The 20418-nt window shown below is 43.6% G+C and overlaps 1 protein-coding gene across 4 annotated transcripts in view; it reads right to left on the reverse strand.

The window, feature by feature from the left end:
- Window positions 1-383: 383 nt before the first annotated feature.
- The window catches only part of EPB41L5 (erythrocyte membrane protein band 4.1 like 5), a 61318-nt gene continuing 41283 nt past the window's right edge, over window positions 384-20418 (reverse strand). For 2 of the 4 annotated variants that reach the window (XM_062004466.1, XM_062004465.1), the window contains exons 17-26: window positions 17057-17223; window positions 16417-16511; window positions 10998-11126; window positions 10121-10182; window positions 9386-9496; window positions 8739-8832; window positions 7735-7812; window positions 6880-6921; window positions 6243-6376; window positions 384-5682 (exon numbers count right to left, since the gene is read on the reverse strand). In XM_062004466.1, coding sequence (XP_061860450.1) covers window positions 5625-5682; window positions 6243-6376; window positions 6880-6921; window positions 7735-7812; window positions 8739-8832; window positions 9386-9496; window positions 10121-10182; window positions 10998-11126; window positions 16417-16511; window positions 17057-17223 — 970 coding nt within the window. In that variant the 3' untranslated portion in view covers window positions 384-5624. The remainder of the gene's footprint in view (window positions 5683-6242; window positions 6377-6879; window positions 6922-7734; window positions 7813-8738; window positions 8833-9385; window positions 9497-10120; window positions 10183-10997; window positions 11127-16416; window positions 16512-17056; window positions 17224-20418) is intronic. The other 2 variants (XM_062004469.1, XM_062004467.1) reach the window with 2 other exon arrangements.

The raw sequence follows: 20418 nt of genomic DNA on the forward strand, positions 1-20418 counted from the left end.
GATGGCTCAGTTACCGGGCACGTCCCTTGGTGACATCACACTCAGAAGCTGAAGCTTCCTTCCCAGGCACACACTTGAGTACTTCTGATTTTCAAAACCACTCAACACCTGACAGTCCTGGACAATTCAGCTCTTTTGGAAAGGAAGCATTTTCTTCAGCACCTACCTCCTGGTTTAGATGCCATCTTAAGTTACGCTTTAATTGACAACAAATCAAGTTTGTAACTGCATCCTGCAGTTCTGACACCCACAGCAGTTTCCAAACCTCTCTCCAACCCGGGTGCTTCCCTTAAAATAGAAGCAGTCAAGTGAGCGCAGCACACACAGAGCCCACGGTGACCACCGGCCCCACGCAGCGCTGCTCAGACAGGAGGCACACAGACTTTTGCACTGAACAGGTGTATTTAAGACAAAACTACAGTAGAAACACTTCAAGACTGGGTTGAGTGGACTACAGATCACAGCTTCTTGTTTCCATGTACAGTTTCAACATAGATCTCAGTGCAGTGCCTGAACAGTTCACACATCACTATCGCTGTGAGACAGGTGAGGGTGCACTTTCTTTTATAAAAAACCCCAACAAATAAATTATACATTGAGAGCTACTGCCAAGCTTTACATACAAAAAGTAAAAATACAGTAGTTAGTGTGGCTTTAACAAAAAAAATCTAGCTAAAAAATACTCTTACGTGCCTTAAAAATAAGTTTGTCCAGTCATAGGTAGGGGAGAGTGTGTGTGTGTGTGTTCCTGAACCAGGGTGTTCAAACCAAACAGTGCAAAGGAGATGAATTTTGCAGGAGAATGTTGTACCTGCTTGCTGTGCAGGGCTCAGCGTGGCTGCAGGCTGTGACCACTCATTTCACTTCCCACAGGCACACACAGCTTTACGCCACAACACCCAAGGGGTCCCGGCTCTCCACAGCCCACACTGCCCACAGGGTCCCAGCTCTCCACAACTCACACTGCCCACAGGGTCCTGGCTGTCCACAGTCCACACTGCCTGAGGAATCCCAGCTCTGCACAGCCCACACTGCCCACAGGGTCCCATCTCTCCACAGCCCACACTGTCAAAGGTGTCCCGGCTGCCCACAGGCCACACTGCCCAAAGGTTCCTGACTCTCCATAGCCACACTGCCCACAGGGTCCCCATTCTCCACAGCTCACCCTGCCCACAGGGTCCTGGCTCTCCACAGGCTCTCCTGGACAGGGACAGGACTGTGCTGACAGGAGGGCCCTGAGCCCACAGCTGTGGTGCCACACTCAGAGCAGGTACACACCAGGGACACCAGCACCACTGAAAGGCCATTCACATGGTGTTCACATGGATTGTGTCTAGGTTTCAGTACAGAAGTGATGATTATCCAGCTGCATTTGAATGCTGGGAGGCTACTGTAGCTAACAGCTATATACACGCACTACAGCTTTCCAGACCAACACTGTGCCCAGACAGAGCTTTACAGCCTCACTGGCCATGAAATAGCTTTATCTGCAGAAGACTTGGCTTGTTCTAGAACATGTTCACAATGTGAAAAATACATCCAGTATTGTTAGTGAAGGGCATACTGATGTTAACAGTACATCTTCAAGGAATGAGAAGGAGCAAGGTGCAGACAAAGGGACAACAGGCAAGGGCCGAAAATAGTTTGTGTCAAGAGACTGAAACGTAACCTGACTGTTCACCTCAGCCCCTCTCATGGTGCTGCAGATTTCCTTGCCAAAGTTGTGTCCAAAATAACTGGCCAAAACAGCTTTTACACAGCTGGATGTCTCTGACAAAGTACATGTGGAATTTAAGTTTAAAATCTAATACAAACAAGCCCATCCATTAACCACGTCTGATTGCCAGGTAAGGAGTTACTGTGCCACATGACTTGCCTAACATCCAGCCCCACTACCACTGCTCAATCCAAGCGTGAGGGGACCTGAGCTCCGGCCCTGAATACTCATTTCAAAGGCTGGTGTCCTCAGCACACACCAACTTTCTCCTCATTTCTGCTGGGCTGAAGAGGTGAGCATCAAGTGCAGCTCTAAGATCCAGCATTTCCTTAAGATTAAGCAGTTTGAGATCTGGGCTGGGGTTTTTCTTGTTGTTATTGCAAGTGTTAGGATTTCTGTAAAATCTTTTACTCCAATCACTTATGGAGTGTGCCTGGAGTAAAGTCACTTTCAGATCCAATCACAGTTTTAGTGTAAGTTATCACTTTTTAATGATATAGTTTAAAAAAGGCATGCAGCTCTGAGCAGCTTTGCATGCACACACAGGCACAGGGGCCACGCCAGCTGAGGAGGACAGGCTGGGACAGGCATTAGTAACTCCTATCCTTTGATAGGAGATAAATGGGACTCTTATTTTTTAAAATGGGGAGCTGGCTTTTTCCAGCTGACTCCACCAGAACATGCCTTTATTCATCCCTGTCAACTCTCACAGCTTTTAAATGGTCTGCAGCCCTGCCAACATCCCAACACCAGATTCACACAAAAGTGTTAGAAATGAATCTCTTTAAATAAATACTCTCAAAAAATCAAGTCTCAGAGGGTGACTGGACCTTATAGCCAAACAAAGAATAGTATAATGTTGGTAAGCAAACCCCTTTTTCTCAGTAGCACAGAAGCATTAATTAATGCTTTGTAGCACTAACTGTAGGAACTATTGTACCTATTTGCGTTAGCTCAAATGTAGGTGATGAGTAAAGCTCTGTTATCTGTTAGTCAGTCATGACAACACAATATCTATCATTCTGAATCAAAACAGTGATGCCAAACTAAACTAGATGATGTTGAGATACCTGCCCATGTGTCTGGTCAGACCACAGAACCCACAGATCACTCAGTCCTGTAGCTCCCTGTATAAACGCTGGTTTGGATTAGCTGAGTGAGCCACATCAAGTTAAATGAGTCTTTTCTCCAAGTATCTGGTATGATTTTGCAGATCCAGATCTACTAGAAATGGCAAATCTCCAATTGAACAGTTGACATTTTTGAATTGTTAAAAAATAAAAGCTTCAGGCATTAGTCCTCTGAAAACTGGGGAAAACTTTGCCCCTTTGAAACCCTTGTGTGCGTGTGTGTACATGTGTGTAGAAACAACATTCCCTTCCCACCACCACTACCCTGACCACGCTGAGATAACGGCTGGCTACTTGGAATCACTTGCATTTGAGGGGACAGGCTCCCCACACGCGTTATTTACTTGCTCCTTGCTGTATGAAGCTGCTGGGGAGGAATCTGAGGATGACGTTCCACACGGAACACTGTGCAACTGTCAGCTTCTGCTGCTCTGCTTTTGAGTGGGATTCAAGCTAACAGTTCACAGAGTTCCTGAACCCCGCGGGAAGAGTCAAATATCAAACACGCCTTAAAGAAAATGCTGCTGCATTCTGTCTATTTACAAACCCAACACATGTAGCTGGTGAGTGCCAGCTCAGCTGCTGAGCAAACAGATCAACAGCAAGTGCCAAGTTTCCCCACACAGTCCTGGCTTTGTGCGGGAAGCAGACTGTTGCAGCCATAGCTTCCCTTTTCCTGCAGGAACTTTGTTGGCAACTGTATTATTAAACCAGATTAAGACATTTGATATTTGATCGGGAACCTTCTACAATCTGATATGCAATAAGGCTCAGACTTTTAGAAAAAGCCCATACTTCAGTGGAAGTAGCAGGGACAGAGATGAACAGCTGTTGAGCAGAAACCCTCCACCTTGGGGCTGGGCAGTGGGCAGCCTGCCCAGCACTTCAGACACTGGCTGGGGGGGTCTGCAGCACCTCCCACCAGTTGTGACTTCTGGTTCTTGAGGCAATGGTTGCAAATCTCTGTAAAGAATCACTCGAGTCTGTGTGTCAGTCTTAAGAGCTCTCCACAGTCAATGAGTTTCTCTGTTAAGGCCTCGGGGCGGGGGGCTGAGGAGTGGCAGCAGGCCCTGTAAACTCCACATGGCTTCTTCCTTAACACTCTCTGGCTCAGCACACAAAATCATCTTGCAAACAAGAGCCCAAGAGAAGCAGGAAGAAAGCCCCAGGTGCAAACACCAGTTTACTTGCACAACCCACACTGCTTTGGTCCCAATATTCACCTCCACTGAGACGTGCACACAGCCGGTGTGCAGAAACGAAGCTGTGCATACAGGTTTCAGAACCAACTTCCACATCGAAAATTGTTCTAAGAACCATGTGTTTATAAATATCTATAAACAGCAGCATTATGCAGAAAACATCCCCAAACCCCAGTCCTATGTACAAACCTCCTCCTGAGAAAGCGCAGAGTTTCATCTGTGCTTCCCTGTTAGGGGACGTGGAGTTCATCATTGGGCCTCTGTGTTTCTCCTCTCTCTGACTCTCACTTGACCTTTGCCACGGGCTGTACCCCAGGGTCCATGTGCTCACCTCTACATGGCCATATGAGGATCCTGCTGCCCAGGACTCAAATGATCTCTTCAAACTGCACATGTTGTACCTTGGCTGAGCACCAGAAGGCCTTTATCAGCTCTGTGGAGCTTCTACTTTCCTTCTACAAAGAAGTGAACTGCTTACAGGAACTTTTCATCTTTTTTTCCCATTTTCACCCTGTTCTTTCTATTTTTTGTTCCACATACAACTATTAGATGATACCTGGAAAAGGATTCAAGGTGGTGTTAAGGGCTGATCTAGCTGTACCCTCAGGCTGCTAATATATTTGGTAAGTATTCTCAGTGCACAGCAACAGGAAACAACCCCCAGAAATGGTATGGATCATTCTTTTCCTTCCTAGTCCTGGATGACAATAAAAAAGCAGTTCCTGAAGTAAGCTGTACCCCTACCTTCACTGTTCCAGTGTTTAAAACATACATCTTTCTAATCTATAATGCATCTACTTGAGTCTTTTAGGAAATGAAATTACCAGTGTCAAAACGTGGGACCTCTGCTGCAGTCTGCTAAAACAATTAGCTATTTGGCAGGTTAATTTTCCTTTTCCTGGTTGCAATGAGCAGCTCAAATCCAGTCAACACAGCTGGTCACCAACAGACTAGATCGTCATTCTTTCCAGGTACTGTGACAAGAGATGCAAGGATTATTACGGGGTTTAAGGCCAAAAAGGAGAGTGTGTGTCGGTAAAACAAAGGGAGAGGGAATAATCACACAGAAGCAGCTGTGCCTGGCCGCCTGGAAGCGTCAGCGCTCCTGTGAGCCACCGCGGCACTATGGCCACAAGGTGGCCCTGTAGGGTCTCCTCATCCTGCCGGGGCAACCTGCCGGGGCCGGGGCCGGGGCCGCCGTGCTCACAGGCTGCACAGCAAACGGCGCAGGGAACGCTGCCCACAACACAGCAGAGGCAGTGCAGGACAGGACTACCCCTGGCGTGAGGGGAGCACAGCTAGAGGCTGTTCCTCACGTTCAGAACTAGCTCCAGTGTGGTACTTCTCCTCACGGAGAAGATTAAACGTGCATGTGGTTTCATGTTCTGGTTTAGACTGTAATTCCCGTTAGACTGCAATAACTGTAGAAGTCTCTTCCTGGGTCCCAACAAACCAGCTGGCTGTTCGACTCCCCTTCAGCAAGAGTCTCATCCCAAGCAAGTCTTTTGGAAGGATCCCTTGGAGATGTGGTCGAAGATTTGAGTTTTTACAAGTTGGGAAGTGCAGAAATTTCTTCTAGAGTTCAGTGGTGAGTAAACATTTCATTCTTACTGTAGCATCCTCAGTAACTGGGCTAAAAGGGGGGAAAAAATGAGGCCTTGTAAATACTCTTCTCCCAAATGATGACACAGGTCTCTATTTCATCCAGAGCAGCAGCAGCAGCATTGACACCTGCATTGTGAGAGGCTCACTGAAATGCCTGAGCGTTGCTGCTGCCCTCACTCTGCCTCAACTACACGGTACAACAGGACAGCAAGGTGAAAGCTTTCTACAGATTCTGCTCTCTGACTTCCTTACAACTAGAAAGCAACTGAAAGACCCCTCTTCTCTCCCCACCAATCCTCTGACAGGTATTGAACCTGTCACGACAAAAGGTTTAACTCCAGCTACACTTGTATGCTTTGTTCCTTTAGTTCATAGAATTAAAAAGAATGTTTTCTTACCCTTCAAACAGCTTTATATAAAAGTATACAAACATCAGCTGCTCTGTTTATTTGTAAGACTTCAAATGCTATGAAGTGAGACAGAACTACAGTTTTTAAGTACAGCAAAACAAGGCACCGTGGCTAAATGAGCACTGTCACTACTGAAGTGGAAGTACTAAGAGCAGATGCTTTGCTGAGGAGATCTTACCTTGCAAGACCTTCAGGTGCCTGCTGGGACGGTGGCACTCCAGCTGATGACAGCAGAGCCTCTGTGCTGCCTTTCACTGCCTTCATAGCTAAGGCAACATCATTTCCCAAAGGCCCATTGGAAATCAGTCCAGTCTGAATTGAGGAGAATGAAACAGCAAAATGAAATAACCTGCCAGGACAGGACAAGCTAATTGTTCAATGTGAGTTATTTATAACAGTAAAAACTCAGGTTCATCAAGTTCAGGATGAGCTTCACTAAATGCAAGTTAAGAAACTTTATGGCATTTACCTGCAATGTAGCACAGCAGAAATGTGAAGTTTAAACATTATCAGGACATGCATGTTATTTGATTTACTCCAGCTGAATTAGTTTGCTTTATTTCTGCTCTGGTACATTATTTTATGCGCTTTCAAGTTATTACAAGTTATAATATTTTACTATTTTCATAGAACCACAGAATGGTGGGGGTTGGAAGGGACCTTTAGAGATCATCTAGTCCAAGCCCCCTGCCAAAGCAGGTCCACCTAGATCAGGTTGCATTTTACTTGAGACATTTTAGTTGAGCTCCTGTTTCTTAATCATGACAAAAGCTTATTCTTTGTTGTTGTAGTTGAGGAATGGTCAAATTACTCACTGGCACTATCCACCTTGGTGTTATTGTGGGTTGGGAAGACACCTACAAAAAGCAAAGAAGTGCTCATTAGAAGAGGTTGGGAGTAGCTGAGAACAGTCTTAAAACACCATTGCCACCCAAAACAATGCTACCTCCCAAAGCCATCTGAGTTGTCACTTTGAGCCATGCTAGCGGTGAGCTACAGATGATGTGACTTTACCAAAAGGTAAACGGCAGCCTCAGGGCACAGAGCTGCTACAGGAACTCCCTGGCAGCCGTTTCAGCACAGCACTCCCCAAACCACAACTGAACCCACCATGTTTTCTTGCTGTGGACACAAATAACTGAGAGCACGCTCCTGTGAACAGTTTCCGAGTCCCACTCCTTCCTCTTTATGTAGCACATGCAATGTAACTCCTTTGTCACCAGCACAGACTCTAAGATTTTTCATCTACATAAATGAGTTGGCTTGCATCAAGAGTTTGCTTCTCAAGCGTTTATTTTTTATCTGTACACACAGAGAGATGTCTGTGAGTGTATGTACACATTTACATATAACTTCTGAAGTCTTATATATACTCACAAGCCTGAAAGGCAGGTGGGCACTTGCAGTTGTACTAAAATAAGACTATAGGCTCTTGTGGCATAGATGCAAGTTAAGTCTTCAGATTCCTTCTCTTCCTCTACAATGCTGTAGGGTCTACAGCCCTACTCCATCCACCTTACAAGCAACCATATGCAGTGACCCAGGTCAATCACCACTTTGCCCTACTGCAGATCTGAGCCTGGTGGACAGACTGCAGAGGCAGAGGAGAGTTTATGAGTAAAAACCATCATATGTGTGAAGGAAGAAGTCTGGGTTTTAAATACATTTACCCGAGGTGTGGCTTCTGTAAAGTCAATTAGATTCTCTGGCAATGGTGTTAAGGAAACGTCCTGGTCATCTGGAGTGCTCTATGGAACAAATCAGTTTTGAATTGAATTCCCAGTAGTAATCAGATAGGTTTGCTGAATACTTCAGTGGCTTCCCAAGTTACACACCAGTGTGCTTAATGCACATCACTGCTCAGCAGGGCCGTTTTCTCAAATCTTTCCATATGATCTTTTTTAACAGCCTTTTCATTTCACCTGTTCTCATTAAGGTAGAGGAAACAAGGCCATTGCCCTATAAGCTGTGAAACGGCCCCACTCTCCTGTGCAAAGACACGGTGCCATTCAACAGGAAAGTCGGTGAGGTCTGGGAACTCAGTATTTGAACTCAGACAGTGAATTCGGCAATTATTCAGTGGGACCAATGACATAACACTGGTTTAGAGGGACAACAGATAAAGGGCATGGTGCTTTAATGATCCAGAGTAACCTCTCAGTCTGCTGAAATAACAGCAGAGTCCAATGCTAGACTCTTCTTTTGGAGAGGGACAAAGGAAAGTTGTGCCCTGAACTGCTATGTGCATTTCACAGAGTCCAGTTATAAATTACCTTATCCTTAAGGTATCCAGAATACAACAATTAAACATTCAAGCTTTTTCTTCTGTGGTTATTTTGATAGGAATTGTCTCTGTCAGAATTTCATCCCTGCAGTCTCTTTCCTGGAGCATCAAGTCATTGGGATATAAGGGGCTCCTCGCGGGCATGAGGTAAATAAGCAGTTTAGAAAATAAGTGTCAATCAAGGAATCTGAAAGGACATTCAGGAATGGCCTCTGGGGAGATCTGTCCTGTGTCCCTGTCAGCTCCAGAAGGCAGCCTTCAGCATTCACCAAGGACTGGTATTCCTTCAGCTATGAGTGGCATGCAGCGAGGGCTGCTCTGCTTCCCTGGAGGCATCAGTAGCTCAGACCCTGACACACAGAAACCTTCCAGACTGGTAGGTCGTGATACCTTTGAAACAGCAGCCTCCTCAGCTGGGGCCAGATTAGCTGGAATCAACAGGTCCTCATGGTTAGAGGCAGCACTGTCCTCATTTAACGCATTACTGAAAGGAGAAAACATTCTCATCAGCACACTACCTGGACAGGACAGCATGAAACACAGAGCTGCTTCCCTGAAAGCTCAACCCACAAACCTGGCACTAGTTTCACTGAGGCAGACAACAGACTGATGTTTGTACGTGGAAGTAAATGCCTTTCAACTGCCTCCACAGATTACTGCTCCCTTTCCTAGTGCCAGCTATAGCTGTGTACAGACCCAACAGTACCAATGTCTTCTGTCTCAAAGGAGCTTCCTCAGCCCTTGTTCCTAATTTGCCTGAAGCCTTCCCTGCCATCCTCTTATCTTCCTCTTTAAGCAGGATGTCAGTTATTTCAGTAGATGAGTGAGATTCCCTTACTGCTTGCTAGGATACTCACCCTGAGGCCAGGCCTACACTGATTAACTGCTGCAACAGTAATTAAAGATGTATCAGTAAGCTTGCTTAGTTAGATGTAGCCTAAACACTCAGCAACTGTTCCTCATCTTTTCAGACCTGTTCATGATAATTTCCACGTGGTTCCCCTACCCCAGAAACACGTTTCTCCTGAATCACTTACAGAACAAAGGTGTTTGAGGCAGGAATTGCTTTCAGCAGCTCTCTTAGGTCTTGAAAGACTGGACTGGTTGCTGGGGGACTACCCTGTGTTTTGGCTGGTGGGAGAATGCTCCTGGCACAAAGACAAAACAAAACAAACCAGGCACAACCTTCCAGGGAAAGCTCTTCATGCATCACTTGTTAACAGTGTATTTCTGATGCACATTTTTTTCAATATTCTCCAAGTGCTCTTTGAGGTCTGACACGTGCTCATCTTCATAAGTAATCAAGAAATTACATGTTGTAACTCTAACTTTCTCAGTGCCTGAAGTCTCACTGGAACCAGCAGATCCTTTGAGATTCAGTAATTCCCAAGGAAATCAGCTGTCAGTGTCAAGGTTTTGAACACACTGGGTTTTTTTTCCCTCTAGTAAAAGACAGGTACTGTAAAAGACCCATCCCCTCTCCCCACACTGAAATTATTCATGAGTCAGAAATAACTCTAGTGATTGAAGCTGTTGGTAGGAGTATGTTTATCAAACTCCAGTATGGGAGAATAAAGAGTATCTGCATCACCTTGTATATAATAAAACTTAGCAACTACAGCACTTGCTGGTTTTCATTCTAAAACACACTTCACACTCACCAAGTTAAGCTACACTATGACCAGGTAAAATGCAATGACCACAGAGTCACTGGAAGACCACAGTGAACTGGGGATAACTAGATCACCCTTTCTTCCAAATCTATTCAGTACCTGGCAGCAGCATCCTGAACATTGGAATTCTTGACACCTGTCATGCTGTCTTCTCTTCCAACCTGAGACAAAGGAAAGAACAAAGACACAAATTTCTGATACGTGTTTCTATCTTGTGTCAGGTTCTGAGATTCACAGAAGAACCAAGTACCTTCCCCCCCAGCACTAAAGTGTGCTGCTCATCTCCTGCACAGGGACTTCAAACAAGATTTCTGTGTGAAAACTTCAATGCAGAAATAAAAATAATTCACCAATGCAGCTAAACAAAATGACTGTTGTTTGCTAAAGAACTTATTGCAATGTGCTAGATGCATGGTCTTAGGCAGTCTTTGGAGGTGTTTGGCTCAATCACCACTTAAACCAGGGCACGTTCAGGGCCTCGTACAGTTGCATGTTGAGGATTGTTAAGGATGGAGATTCCTCCTTGGGCAATGGCTCCAGTCAGTACTGGACCACTTTTGTTATGAAGAAAGGCTTTCTTACTCTGCCCTGACCTTTGGCTCTTGGAGCATCTTCATCTGCAAGGCACCTTTATAGAGTCATAGAATCATTTCAGCTGGAAGAGACCTTTAACATCATTGAGTCCAGCCTTTGTCCCAGCCCTATCAACCACTAGACCATTTCCCTAAGTGCCACATCCACCCATCTCTTAAATACCTCCAGGGATGGTGACTCCAGCACCTCCCTGGGCAGCCCGTTCCAATGCCTGACAACCCTTGCAGGAAAGAAATTCCTCTGCAGATCCAGCCTGAATCTCCTGTGGTGCAACTTGAGGCCATTTCCTCTTGTTCTATCGCTATTTAAAATTGCACCTTCTCCAATACCTGCCAATTGAAGAGAAATACAGCATTTGAGAGCATCACAGTTGAGTATTTACCTTGTGCCCTGCTTCTGCCTGGGCCTTCAGGATATTGCTTTTCATATCTACTGGAAGCCACGTTGCTGCTGTGATTGAGGTCTCAATTGCATTATTAAGACATTTATCTGTCAACTTTACCACTTCATCCTAGACACGAGAAACATCTTTATTAGAAGCAGTTCCCACCTGGAACAGTCTGAGCTGAAGTTTATTAACATCTCTAAATAACAAGAAGGCTCCAAGTGAGAGTCAGCAGATTTCTACAGAAACAAAAAAGCAACTTTTCCCTTTATTTTGGAACTCAGTTTTAAGGTTACAGCATTTAAAAGTGGAGATTCAAAGTGCTGTGCTTAAAAATACAGCCTGCAAGAACTAAAGTGGACCCTAAGTTTGCAGTCTACATTACTGACATCAGAGCAATAGAGCATCATATTATACCATATTACGCCTATCATTTTCTACCACATCAGTACAGCCTCACTATGAGTTGTGAATTTACTCTCAATTTCAAGCTGGGAAGATTTTTACCTTAAAATCCACTTCTAAATTAGAACAATGGTTTAATGTGCTATTGCCTACCTCTCCTAATCAACCTGGCAGCCAGATACATAATGAAGACAATTAAAAATGAGATAGTTCTCACTACAGTATATTCCATTATGTGAATTGCATTCCTTAATTATAAAATGTTAATTAAGCATTCAGTCTACTAATTGCCGTTTGATTAGTGACAGAAGTTAATTAACTGAGTGGAAACTAAACCTTGTGATCTTTCTTCTCCGGGTATGACTCAGCAGGGGGAGACAGAGCTCTGCTTTCCCTGCCACATGCCACCCTGTCTGGTTCTTCCTTGGGGCCAGCACTGCACTCCTACACAAGGCACAGTCCTGCTGCTTGTACCTGCACCCACTGCAGAGTGGCTGGAAGGAACAAAGCCCACGGCAGAGAAAGGGCTGGAGAAAGTAGATCAAGCAAGGAGAATGTCTGTCCCTCATGCAGCCTCCATCTACTTCTAGCTTCATTCACTGTGAGACTGGTGAGAACATGTAGGTATTTGGTTTTTAGAGAGGGGAAAAACATTTCCTTTTGTCTCTTTCTAAATCACTCTTCAGGGTATCCAAATAGGAACTTATGAGACTACCTAAAAGAGAACCCGTTTTAAAATTTTGGCCTCAGACAGCAATGAACTCTGCAAAATATTCAAGGGGCACTGTCAGAGTAAAGAGATATGAGGACCAACAGCCAGTGTTGCTAATGACTATTGCCAGAAGGTATTAAGAGATGCCCATTCACATAACTCATGCAGACTAACAAAACAATCAACTATTAAACATTCAAGTGGTTTTGTTTTAGTGAAGTTGTTAGAATTGCCAAAAGTCTGGAATCATTAAAACTGAGTTATTATTATTTGTACAGTCACAGTACCCAACTGTGATAACCCTTAAATCCTTACACTGAGCCAGAAGCTGTACAGAACAGTCCCTGCACAGAACAGTCCCTGCACAGAACAGTCCCTGCACAGAACAGTCCCTGCACAGAATTTCTAATGCATTATTCCAGTATCAGTGATGTAGCACGTGGTTATTTTAACTGAGTACACAAGTACACTGGTGCTTAAAGCTCCATTTTGCAGTTTAACTTCCTCTCAGCTTCCTCCACCTGAACAATCAGTTTAATTAGGTCATTCATCTATTAGCTATTATGATCCCAGCTTTTGAAAAGCTTAGTACTATTAAGAAATATTTTCATGTACTCAGGGATAAATTCTATACCATCAAGGAAACACTTCCATCAATATTAAAGATGCATTATTTCAATCCTTTCTAGTGTGCAGAAAACAGAATTGGTGTTTTATTGGGTTTGTTTAAATGGAAAGACCATGTAGCCAAGATGGGAAAGGTTCTGGCACCTGATGGCACCTCAAGATGTCCAATTCACAAGAAATTTCAGTAGTTCACATAAAACACTAAAGCTGCTGGAGTTTGTCAATATTGTAGCTTATTATGAATTTCTATTGTTTCTGTGTAATAGACAAATGATATTTGTACTCTGTTCCTCAACCAAAATACAGAGCTAGAAAGCAACGTAAAAAGGGAAGGAAAGACTAAAGGCAGCAGCAGATCCCAATCCTTTGTGCTTTTGAGCATTGTTCCTGATGCCACTAAAAATCACTTTGTGCAGGGAGATAGGAGCCTCATTCAGGCACATTTTGGAACTCCTTCCTTCCACGTGTTCACAGATCATAACAAATTCAGCAAATTCACATCCCTGCACTTCTGACTCTGGAGCATTTTGAACATGGGCAAACAGGGTGAACTTTTCATTGTTCATTTCGCTTGAGAAGCTGATGAAAGCAGAGTTGGTGTATTTAAGGGCTATTTGCTGTCTTTTGTCAGATCTGGTCACTGAAAGCTGGGAAAGGACAAAGTGCCATTCTTCCATCCCAACAGACTTTGGCAGGGAGCAACTGTGAAGAATGAAGCCATTCATTCCCTGCTTCCCAGTTCTCCCCTAGCAAGTTTTCTCTTTCTTTAAAAGAAGACAGCTAGGTAAGTATTTCCCTATCAGAGAAATCAATCAAGATTGATTGATAACAAGTGCAGAATTGTATAAAGCCGATTGTCAGGCCATCTCTGAGCCCTAGTGAGAAACAGTTAAAAGATTTTTAAGTAACAAAGCCGAAGTGAGCATGTTGGTGGCATTTGACAGTGCCACTTGGGGAGTTCAGGATGCAGCTCTGCCTTCAGAAGCAGAAAGCTAATGCTTTCCCTCTGAATGCATTTTACTGAACCTTTAATGTGCTGTAGCTGTTTCTACGTAGATATCTCATGCACTGCTAAAACTTGAGGGAGATGAGACATGCTGAAATCTGTAACCACACATGCTTTCAGAGAGCACACTGGAACATCCATTTGAAGTTACAGCAAGCTGCAGGATCCAAGCTCACTGCAAGGTTTTAGTGGATATGCTGCAGTCTCATTCTGTTCAGACAGAAGATGTCATCAACGCCTATTTTACAAATAGTTTTAAGAACAGAAGTGCAGGAGAAGAGCCAAAGGGTACATTTTGTAACAAATACCACAAGCAGAAAGTATTTTTCCTTCTAAAGCAGCCTTCAAAAGCAGGAAACGAAGTGGTTTTAATAGTTATTCTTAGGTTCCTCTTTTCAGGACTCATTTCCAAACCATTAACTTTCATCTCTAATCACAACTGGGTGTGCTACTGTAACCTATGTGTCTGCAATTTGAAGCATGCAGAATTCAAAGTATACAGAAAGAGTCTCTAATCTTTGACTGCCTTCTTAAACAAACACTCTCAAGTGACCTCATGGTAAACTGCATCATATGCTCAAAAGTTTTATTCAATCTTTTCTACCAGAGGAAAACCACTGATGTGTTACCAAAACATAAGAGTAGATGACTTGTGCTTCCTTCTTGAAAGCTGAAGTCTCTTTTATCCAAAGAAAGGATCCCATTGGCATGCATATACATCATGTATTTCTCAGTTATGCCAATATGCTTGCTCTCTAATCAGGTTATTACCACCCCAGTGTCTGTAACCTCTAATAGCCAAAGTTACTAAGTACCTCACAGGACAGCAGCTGGATAACTGACCCTATTGGCAGATGTTTGTTAGATTAGCTCATTACAAGAACCTTATCTTGCTTACTATGTATCAGACATGATTTAAAAGCCAGAGACACTTTTGCTGCATTCTCTCCATTTAACCAATTAAAAGGGTTTTTTTTCCCCTTGCTGTCTGAACTAAAACAGAGCTCAACAGGCAAAAATATTCCAAAGTAAACTGTGTTCATTTGCTTCAGTTTATCCAGAGGCAGTGTTTTGGCACAACAGATCCTATAGGCTAATCTTCTTAGAGGCCTGGTAGTCTTTGCAATGCACTCACCAAGCAGAGAGGTGCACAAGGCGTTCCAGACAGCAGGCCTTAAACGGGAAATCAACCAAACATATACCAAGTATACCAAAGCAGCAGCATACTGAGCAGGGAACAAATGCTCAGGAACAGGCTTAGTCCCAGAATATATTGCTAAACACCTCTCTTGGCAACTGGTTCATTTTACTGTCGAGGGAGCAAGAAAAATCATAGCTGCTTCATCAAATGTTAGATAAACCCTCGGACCTCCCCTGAAAGGGAGGGTAGTACAAACAAAGATATCATTGCCAGGTGTTTTACTCTCTCTCTCTTTGTTCAAAATGCAATAAAGTACCTAAAGCTTTAACTTCAGGGGAAGCACAGTAAGGGAAATCTAATTTCCAAACTTTTTAAAGCTCATAAAAAAAAAAGGCAGAATGTCCTGCATGGGCAGTAGTTGTCTGATAATCAGTGACCATATGAAGTTCACTGCTACTGTAAGGGAGGATCCTGTCCTCTGCAGCCCTTCCAGCAACACTACTTATTTCCACTATGGCTCTGGCAATTTTTTTGACTTCTTCCATTCAACTGACTATTTAACAACTTAACAAAACAAAACAACCACCCAAAACCTTAAAAAGTTCAAAACAGGCAAGAAAAAAAAAAGTTTGCTCTTTTGTAGGCAACATTGGTTCAGAGACATGCAGTGACTCCAGGAGGTGACAGGGGAGAGAAGGAAGCTGGGGAAGGAAGCATCGAGAGGAGCGAGGGAGAAAAGAGCCCTCACCCCATTCTGGGCACTGAAGCTCGTACTTTGGCTCAGCTGCCTGTGGAAATGCAGCCTGGCTTGTTCAAAAGAATTTATGACAGCTCTAAATCAAACCACATCACTCCTCTCTATGTAAATAGAGTGCTAATCCCTACTTCAGAAAGCAGGTTAAAAACCGGTTACTTAACAGGTGGGACAGATCATCAGCAAACTTGACTCTAAATGTCAAAGCAACACTCTGGAAGAGTTACCAAAGGCAACTGAAAAACTACCAGGAAAGCAGCTCACTCAAAAAAGAGGGTGAACTACAAAACACACACAATGAATAACCTACAGATAAAGACACCTGAGGAACACTTCAAGCACTTATGCCCTTAACTCCCACTGATGTCAGAAAATGTCACCAGGCTACAGTCTGCATACCTGCAGATCATAGAATCACAGAATGGTAGGAGTTGGAAGGGACCTTTAGAGATCATCTTGTCCAACCCCCCTGCAGAAGCAGGTTCACCTAGATCAGATCACACAGGAACATGTCCAGGCGGGTCTTGAAGACTCCACACCCTCCCTGGGCAGCACCTCTGGCAGATGCACCTCTTGCCCCTCTCTTTACCTCACTGCCCTCTCACGCACAGGCTATATATGACAAAGTATTTGTATTTCCTTTATTATCCTCCAATATTACACACTCATATTCTTAAAAATCTTGCAAACTGCCCAAGGTAAGTGGAAGATTTTTCAGAGTGACCTGAGCAAAACCCAGTGGCTCTGCCAAGAGGAACCAAACCCAAGTACCTGTACATTTAAGTTCACGTTGGGATGCTCAGTTGGCACGGGGCTGCTGCACTCTGTCTCCAGTTGTTTCAGTTTTAGGAATGCATCTTCAAATGCTGAAAAAGACAGAAAAGATGTCAACTTCCTAACGTCACCATGGAGTTGATTTGTAACGTGCATTCTTCCTGAACACTAATTACATGGGGTTTAAGTTGTGGAAAAAAAAAAGCAGAGGGATGGGAGAAGCTATTTGCTCAACCTTCAAAGCAACTTTCAAGCCTACAGAGGTAGGTACCTAATCACAACACTGCACCACCAGTTGGTTTCCCCAGCTGTCCTCACAGTCAGTTGAGCAAGCAGCAGGAGTTGATTGCTCAGATGGCTGTCCCTCACTTGACTTTGTTTGTAGCTAAAGCCAGATCCTGCAGAGAACTGTGGCTTTTCCCTTGTTGGAAATAAGCTGCTTCCAGCTGAAACAGGAAGAGCTGACCAGCTTTGTTGTCCCAGTAGTGAGTAAAAGTGTCTTTATGCATATAATCTAAGGGAGCTTTCTAAAACACTTCTGGATTTTTTTTTAAGGAAACAACCACATGACAACCTAACCAGTTAACTTTGAGCCCACACATCATGGTAACAGGGAAAAGTCTGTAAGTCTGCTTACGATCAGCATCTGCCTTTTCAGCAGCAGTTTCCTTTGTGCCAAGATGAGGACAACTAACAGCATCTTCTGAATCTCCTGTTGCCAAGCCAACAACTGGGTGGCCTATGGCATCATCCACACAAGTTTCTGGCAACTCCGTGCTGTCTAGCAAATCAACAAAGGGGATGCTGCAAAGGCAGAAAGACAATCAGAGATATGCAGAATCACGTTACCACTCTTCCTGTAACAAGATAAAGCTTTAACACATGTAATCTCTTTTTCAAGTTGTCTTCTGGTGAGACACATTGTGTAAAAACTGTTTGAGGTAACTAATAGGCATTGGCTTTCAGTGAGTTAAAAAAAACCACCCAAACAAAGAAAAAACAAGAAGGAAAGGGAACACTTCAGGTTGTGGAAGTGACTTCATAACAGCACAGATCCACATTACCTGCTGCTTCATCATGTAGCAGTGAAAAAAGTGAAAAGGGAAGCTTTTATCCATTAAATACACTTGTGGAAGAAACATCTGAAGTTCTTCTAACTAACTCAAGTTACATTTTAGGATTTTTACACGAGAAAAAGGAAAGTTAGTCGGAGGGAATTTGACACTGTTGACAAAAAGCTATTGGTACAGCACCTCACCCAATACTTGAAAGCAGAACAGAGGGCAGAAGGATGCTCTGCAGAGCTCTACATTGACACTGTGGTATGGTCAGGCATACCTTTAACTAGTTTCAGTTTTATTAACTTTGGTAGAGACCTGAATGAAACCTTAGCAGTCACAATATTTTAAGTGAACCACAGAGTGTATTTTGTACCCTGTTAAGATCACTTGTTTCACCTCTTCTGCTCTCTAAATCAAACATCTCCCCTCTATTTTGTCCTACCACTTGTATTTACAATGAAAAAACAATTACAAAACCAGAAGTTATATTATGATGCTTATGTTGTGCAAGAAGCCAGGAATCTCATTCATCTCTTCAGGAACAAGCTCAGGAACAGTTAAAGCTATCCTGACAGCAAACTGTAACAAAGATGGAAACAACAACTGCAGAACACCATGGTTAATCAGACAACCTGTGCACACAACTGCAGTTTGAGTGTCACCCATTTAAATCAACAATCACACTTACATACAGTTTAGTTGCAGCATCATTTTAAGAAGAAAAATCTATCACTTTTGAAGTCCTGTCACAAATACAACAGTGATACCAAGCAAGGACCCACAACACAACTCACGCTTATGCATGGATAGAAGCACTTCCTACTAAGACAGTTTAGACCAGTTTCTCCCCCTTTTCTGGGGTTAATGCCCCATGGCTCTCTCCAGCCCTTGGAATTAGGAAGTTGTCCCATGTTGTCACTAGAGGCTCCAGAACAAAAAAAACCCCACCAAAACACACCTTCCCTCCAGTTCAAGTACCCAAAGGAATCCTCCCAGAGTTAAATATATTCCTCTGAAACAGATTACAGGATATCACTGTTTTAGTGCTAATAATGTACAAATCATCTTAAGCCAATTAATCGCTATGAGGCAAACTGAGGTCACTCACTTGCCTCACTTACAGTGGGGTAAGGAGCTACTGGCAAAACAAATAATAAGAAACTTATCTACTACATAGCCTCTCTGTGCACCACTAACAAGAAACTGCAAGCAGCAGATTGTCTTGCAGAGGGGGAATGATGGATACAGAGCACCTCAATTACTACAAGCATAAGACAGGAACAGACGCTTTTCCAATTAAGGTAAGAGAGAAAGTAAGACTGAATCCTGTACCTGACTATTAGAGGATGCCTATGCATGACACTGAATATGTTTTATAATCTTCACATAAAACCAACGGTTTTTTTTCCTATTTTCTGACAGTTTTCTGTAAACAGTCTTCCAAATGTTTAATGTGACAAGCAGGAAGAGAAGTTTGGATTTTGCCTGCAGCACAGAGAGGTGCTGATGCCATGACACAATGAAGGAACTGTGCGTAAGCTCCTAGGAGCTTCACATCTGAGAGGTGATGGAGAGCACCAGGAACACTTCTTTGTGCTGTAATCTGCTAACGCTTTTCTTAGCGTGGCAGCACGGTGGAGAGAAAATTGAGTGAAAAATGAAATCTATCTTGATTATAAAATTGCCAAGATAATCACACTAGCCTTTCTTCTCCACTGTGACAATTGCAGTAACATTTACTAGACAGATAAGAAAGCTGATTCAAAAACCTGCCCATTAGAGACAAAAGCAGTCTTAAAATCTGGTGGCATGTTCAAATGGCACACTCAATGTCTAGTGTTGCTCCAAAAGCAATGAGCTACTTATACTCAGGTGATGAAAGTTTGTAGAAAACCTTATTGACATTTGTGTCAAGAGATGGAGGACTGGCTGAGGCAGCAAGGACTGCTGGGGTGAGTCCCTGCAGCTTCACCCCTGCAGCACAGCAAGGCCACAGGGAAACAAAAAGAATTTGAGGCAGACCCAAGAGAAGCCTCCTAAGCCAAGATTTAGATAGGAATTGATCCCATTTTGCCTTCAGACCTGCTGAAACACCTATTCAGTCACTCTGACAGACAGGCAGTCACAAAAGGAAAGTCATACTAGGGAGGAGACCCTCAGCCACTGGAATTTGTAGGTACAAAAGATGAGTTCCCAAAAAAGCATTAAATTATATGAGGCCACAGAGATTCTTCACTCTCTTCAGAACATCAGCAGGACATCTACCATGCAGGCTTCATGAATGGCCAGACTAAGGAAGCAAAAAAGACAAGACACCACTTTCATCCCCACACGGAGCCTCAGACTTCTCTTACATAACACTGATGAATTGCCACCAATCACAAGGGAAGTAGTAAAAGGCTTCCCAGAAAAAAAGTAGGACTTTACAGCAGTCAGTGTGCAGTATTCAACAATGAAACAGGTATTAGCTTTCCATATTCCTGCATCTACCCACATACAAAGGGATATGGAGAGAGTCCAGCGCAGGGCCACCAAGATGATCAGAGGACTGCAACATCTTTCATACGAGGAAAGGCTGCGGGAACTGGGGCTGTTTAGTCTGGAGGAGATTGAGGGGAGATCTTATTAACATTTACAAATATCTAAATGGTGGGTGTCAGGAGGTTGGGACATCCCTTTTTTCTATAGTAGCTAGTAACAAGACAAGGGGTAATGGGATGAAGCTGGAACACAAAAAGTTCCACTTAAGCATAAGAAAAAACTATTTCACCGTGAGGGTGAGGGAGCCCTGGCACAGGCTGCCCAGAGGGGTTGTGGAGTCTCCTTCCTTGGAGGTCTTCAAGACCCGCCTGGACATGTTCCTATGCGACCTGATCTAGGTGAACCTGCTTCTGCAGGGGTGTTGCACTAGATGATCTCTAAAGGTCCCTTCCAACCC

This window comes from Colius striatus, chromosome 11 (assembly GCF_028858725.1).
Source record: "Colius striatus isolate bColStr4 chromosome 11, bColStr4.1.hap1, whole genome shotgun sequence".
Lineage (NCBI taxonomy): Eukaryota > Metazoa > Chordata > Aves > Coliiformes > Coliidae > Colius > Colius striatus.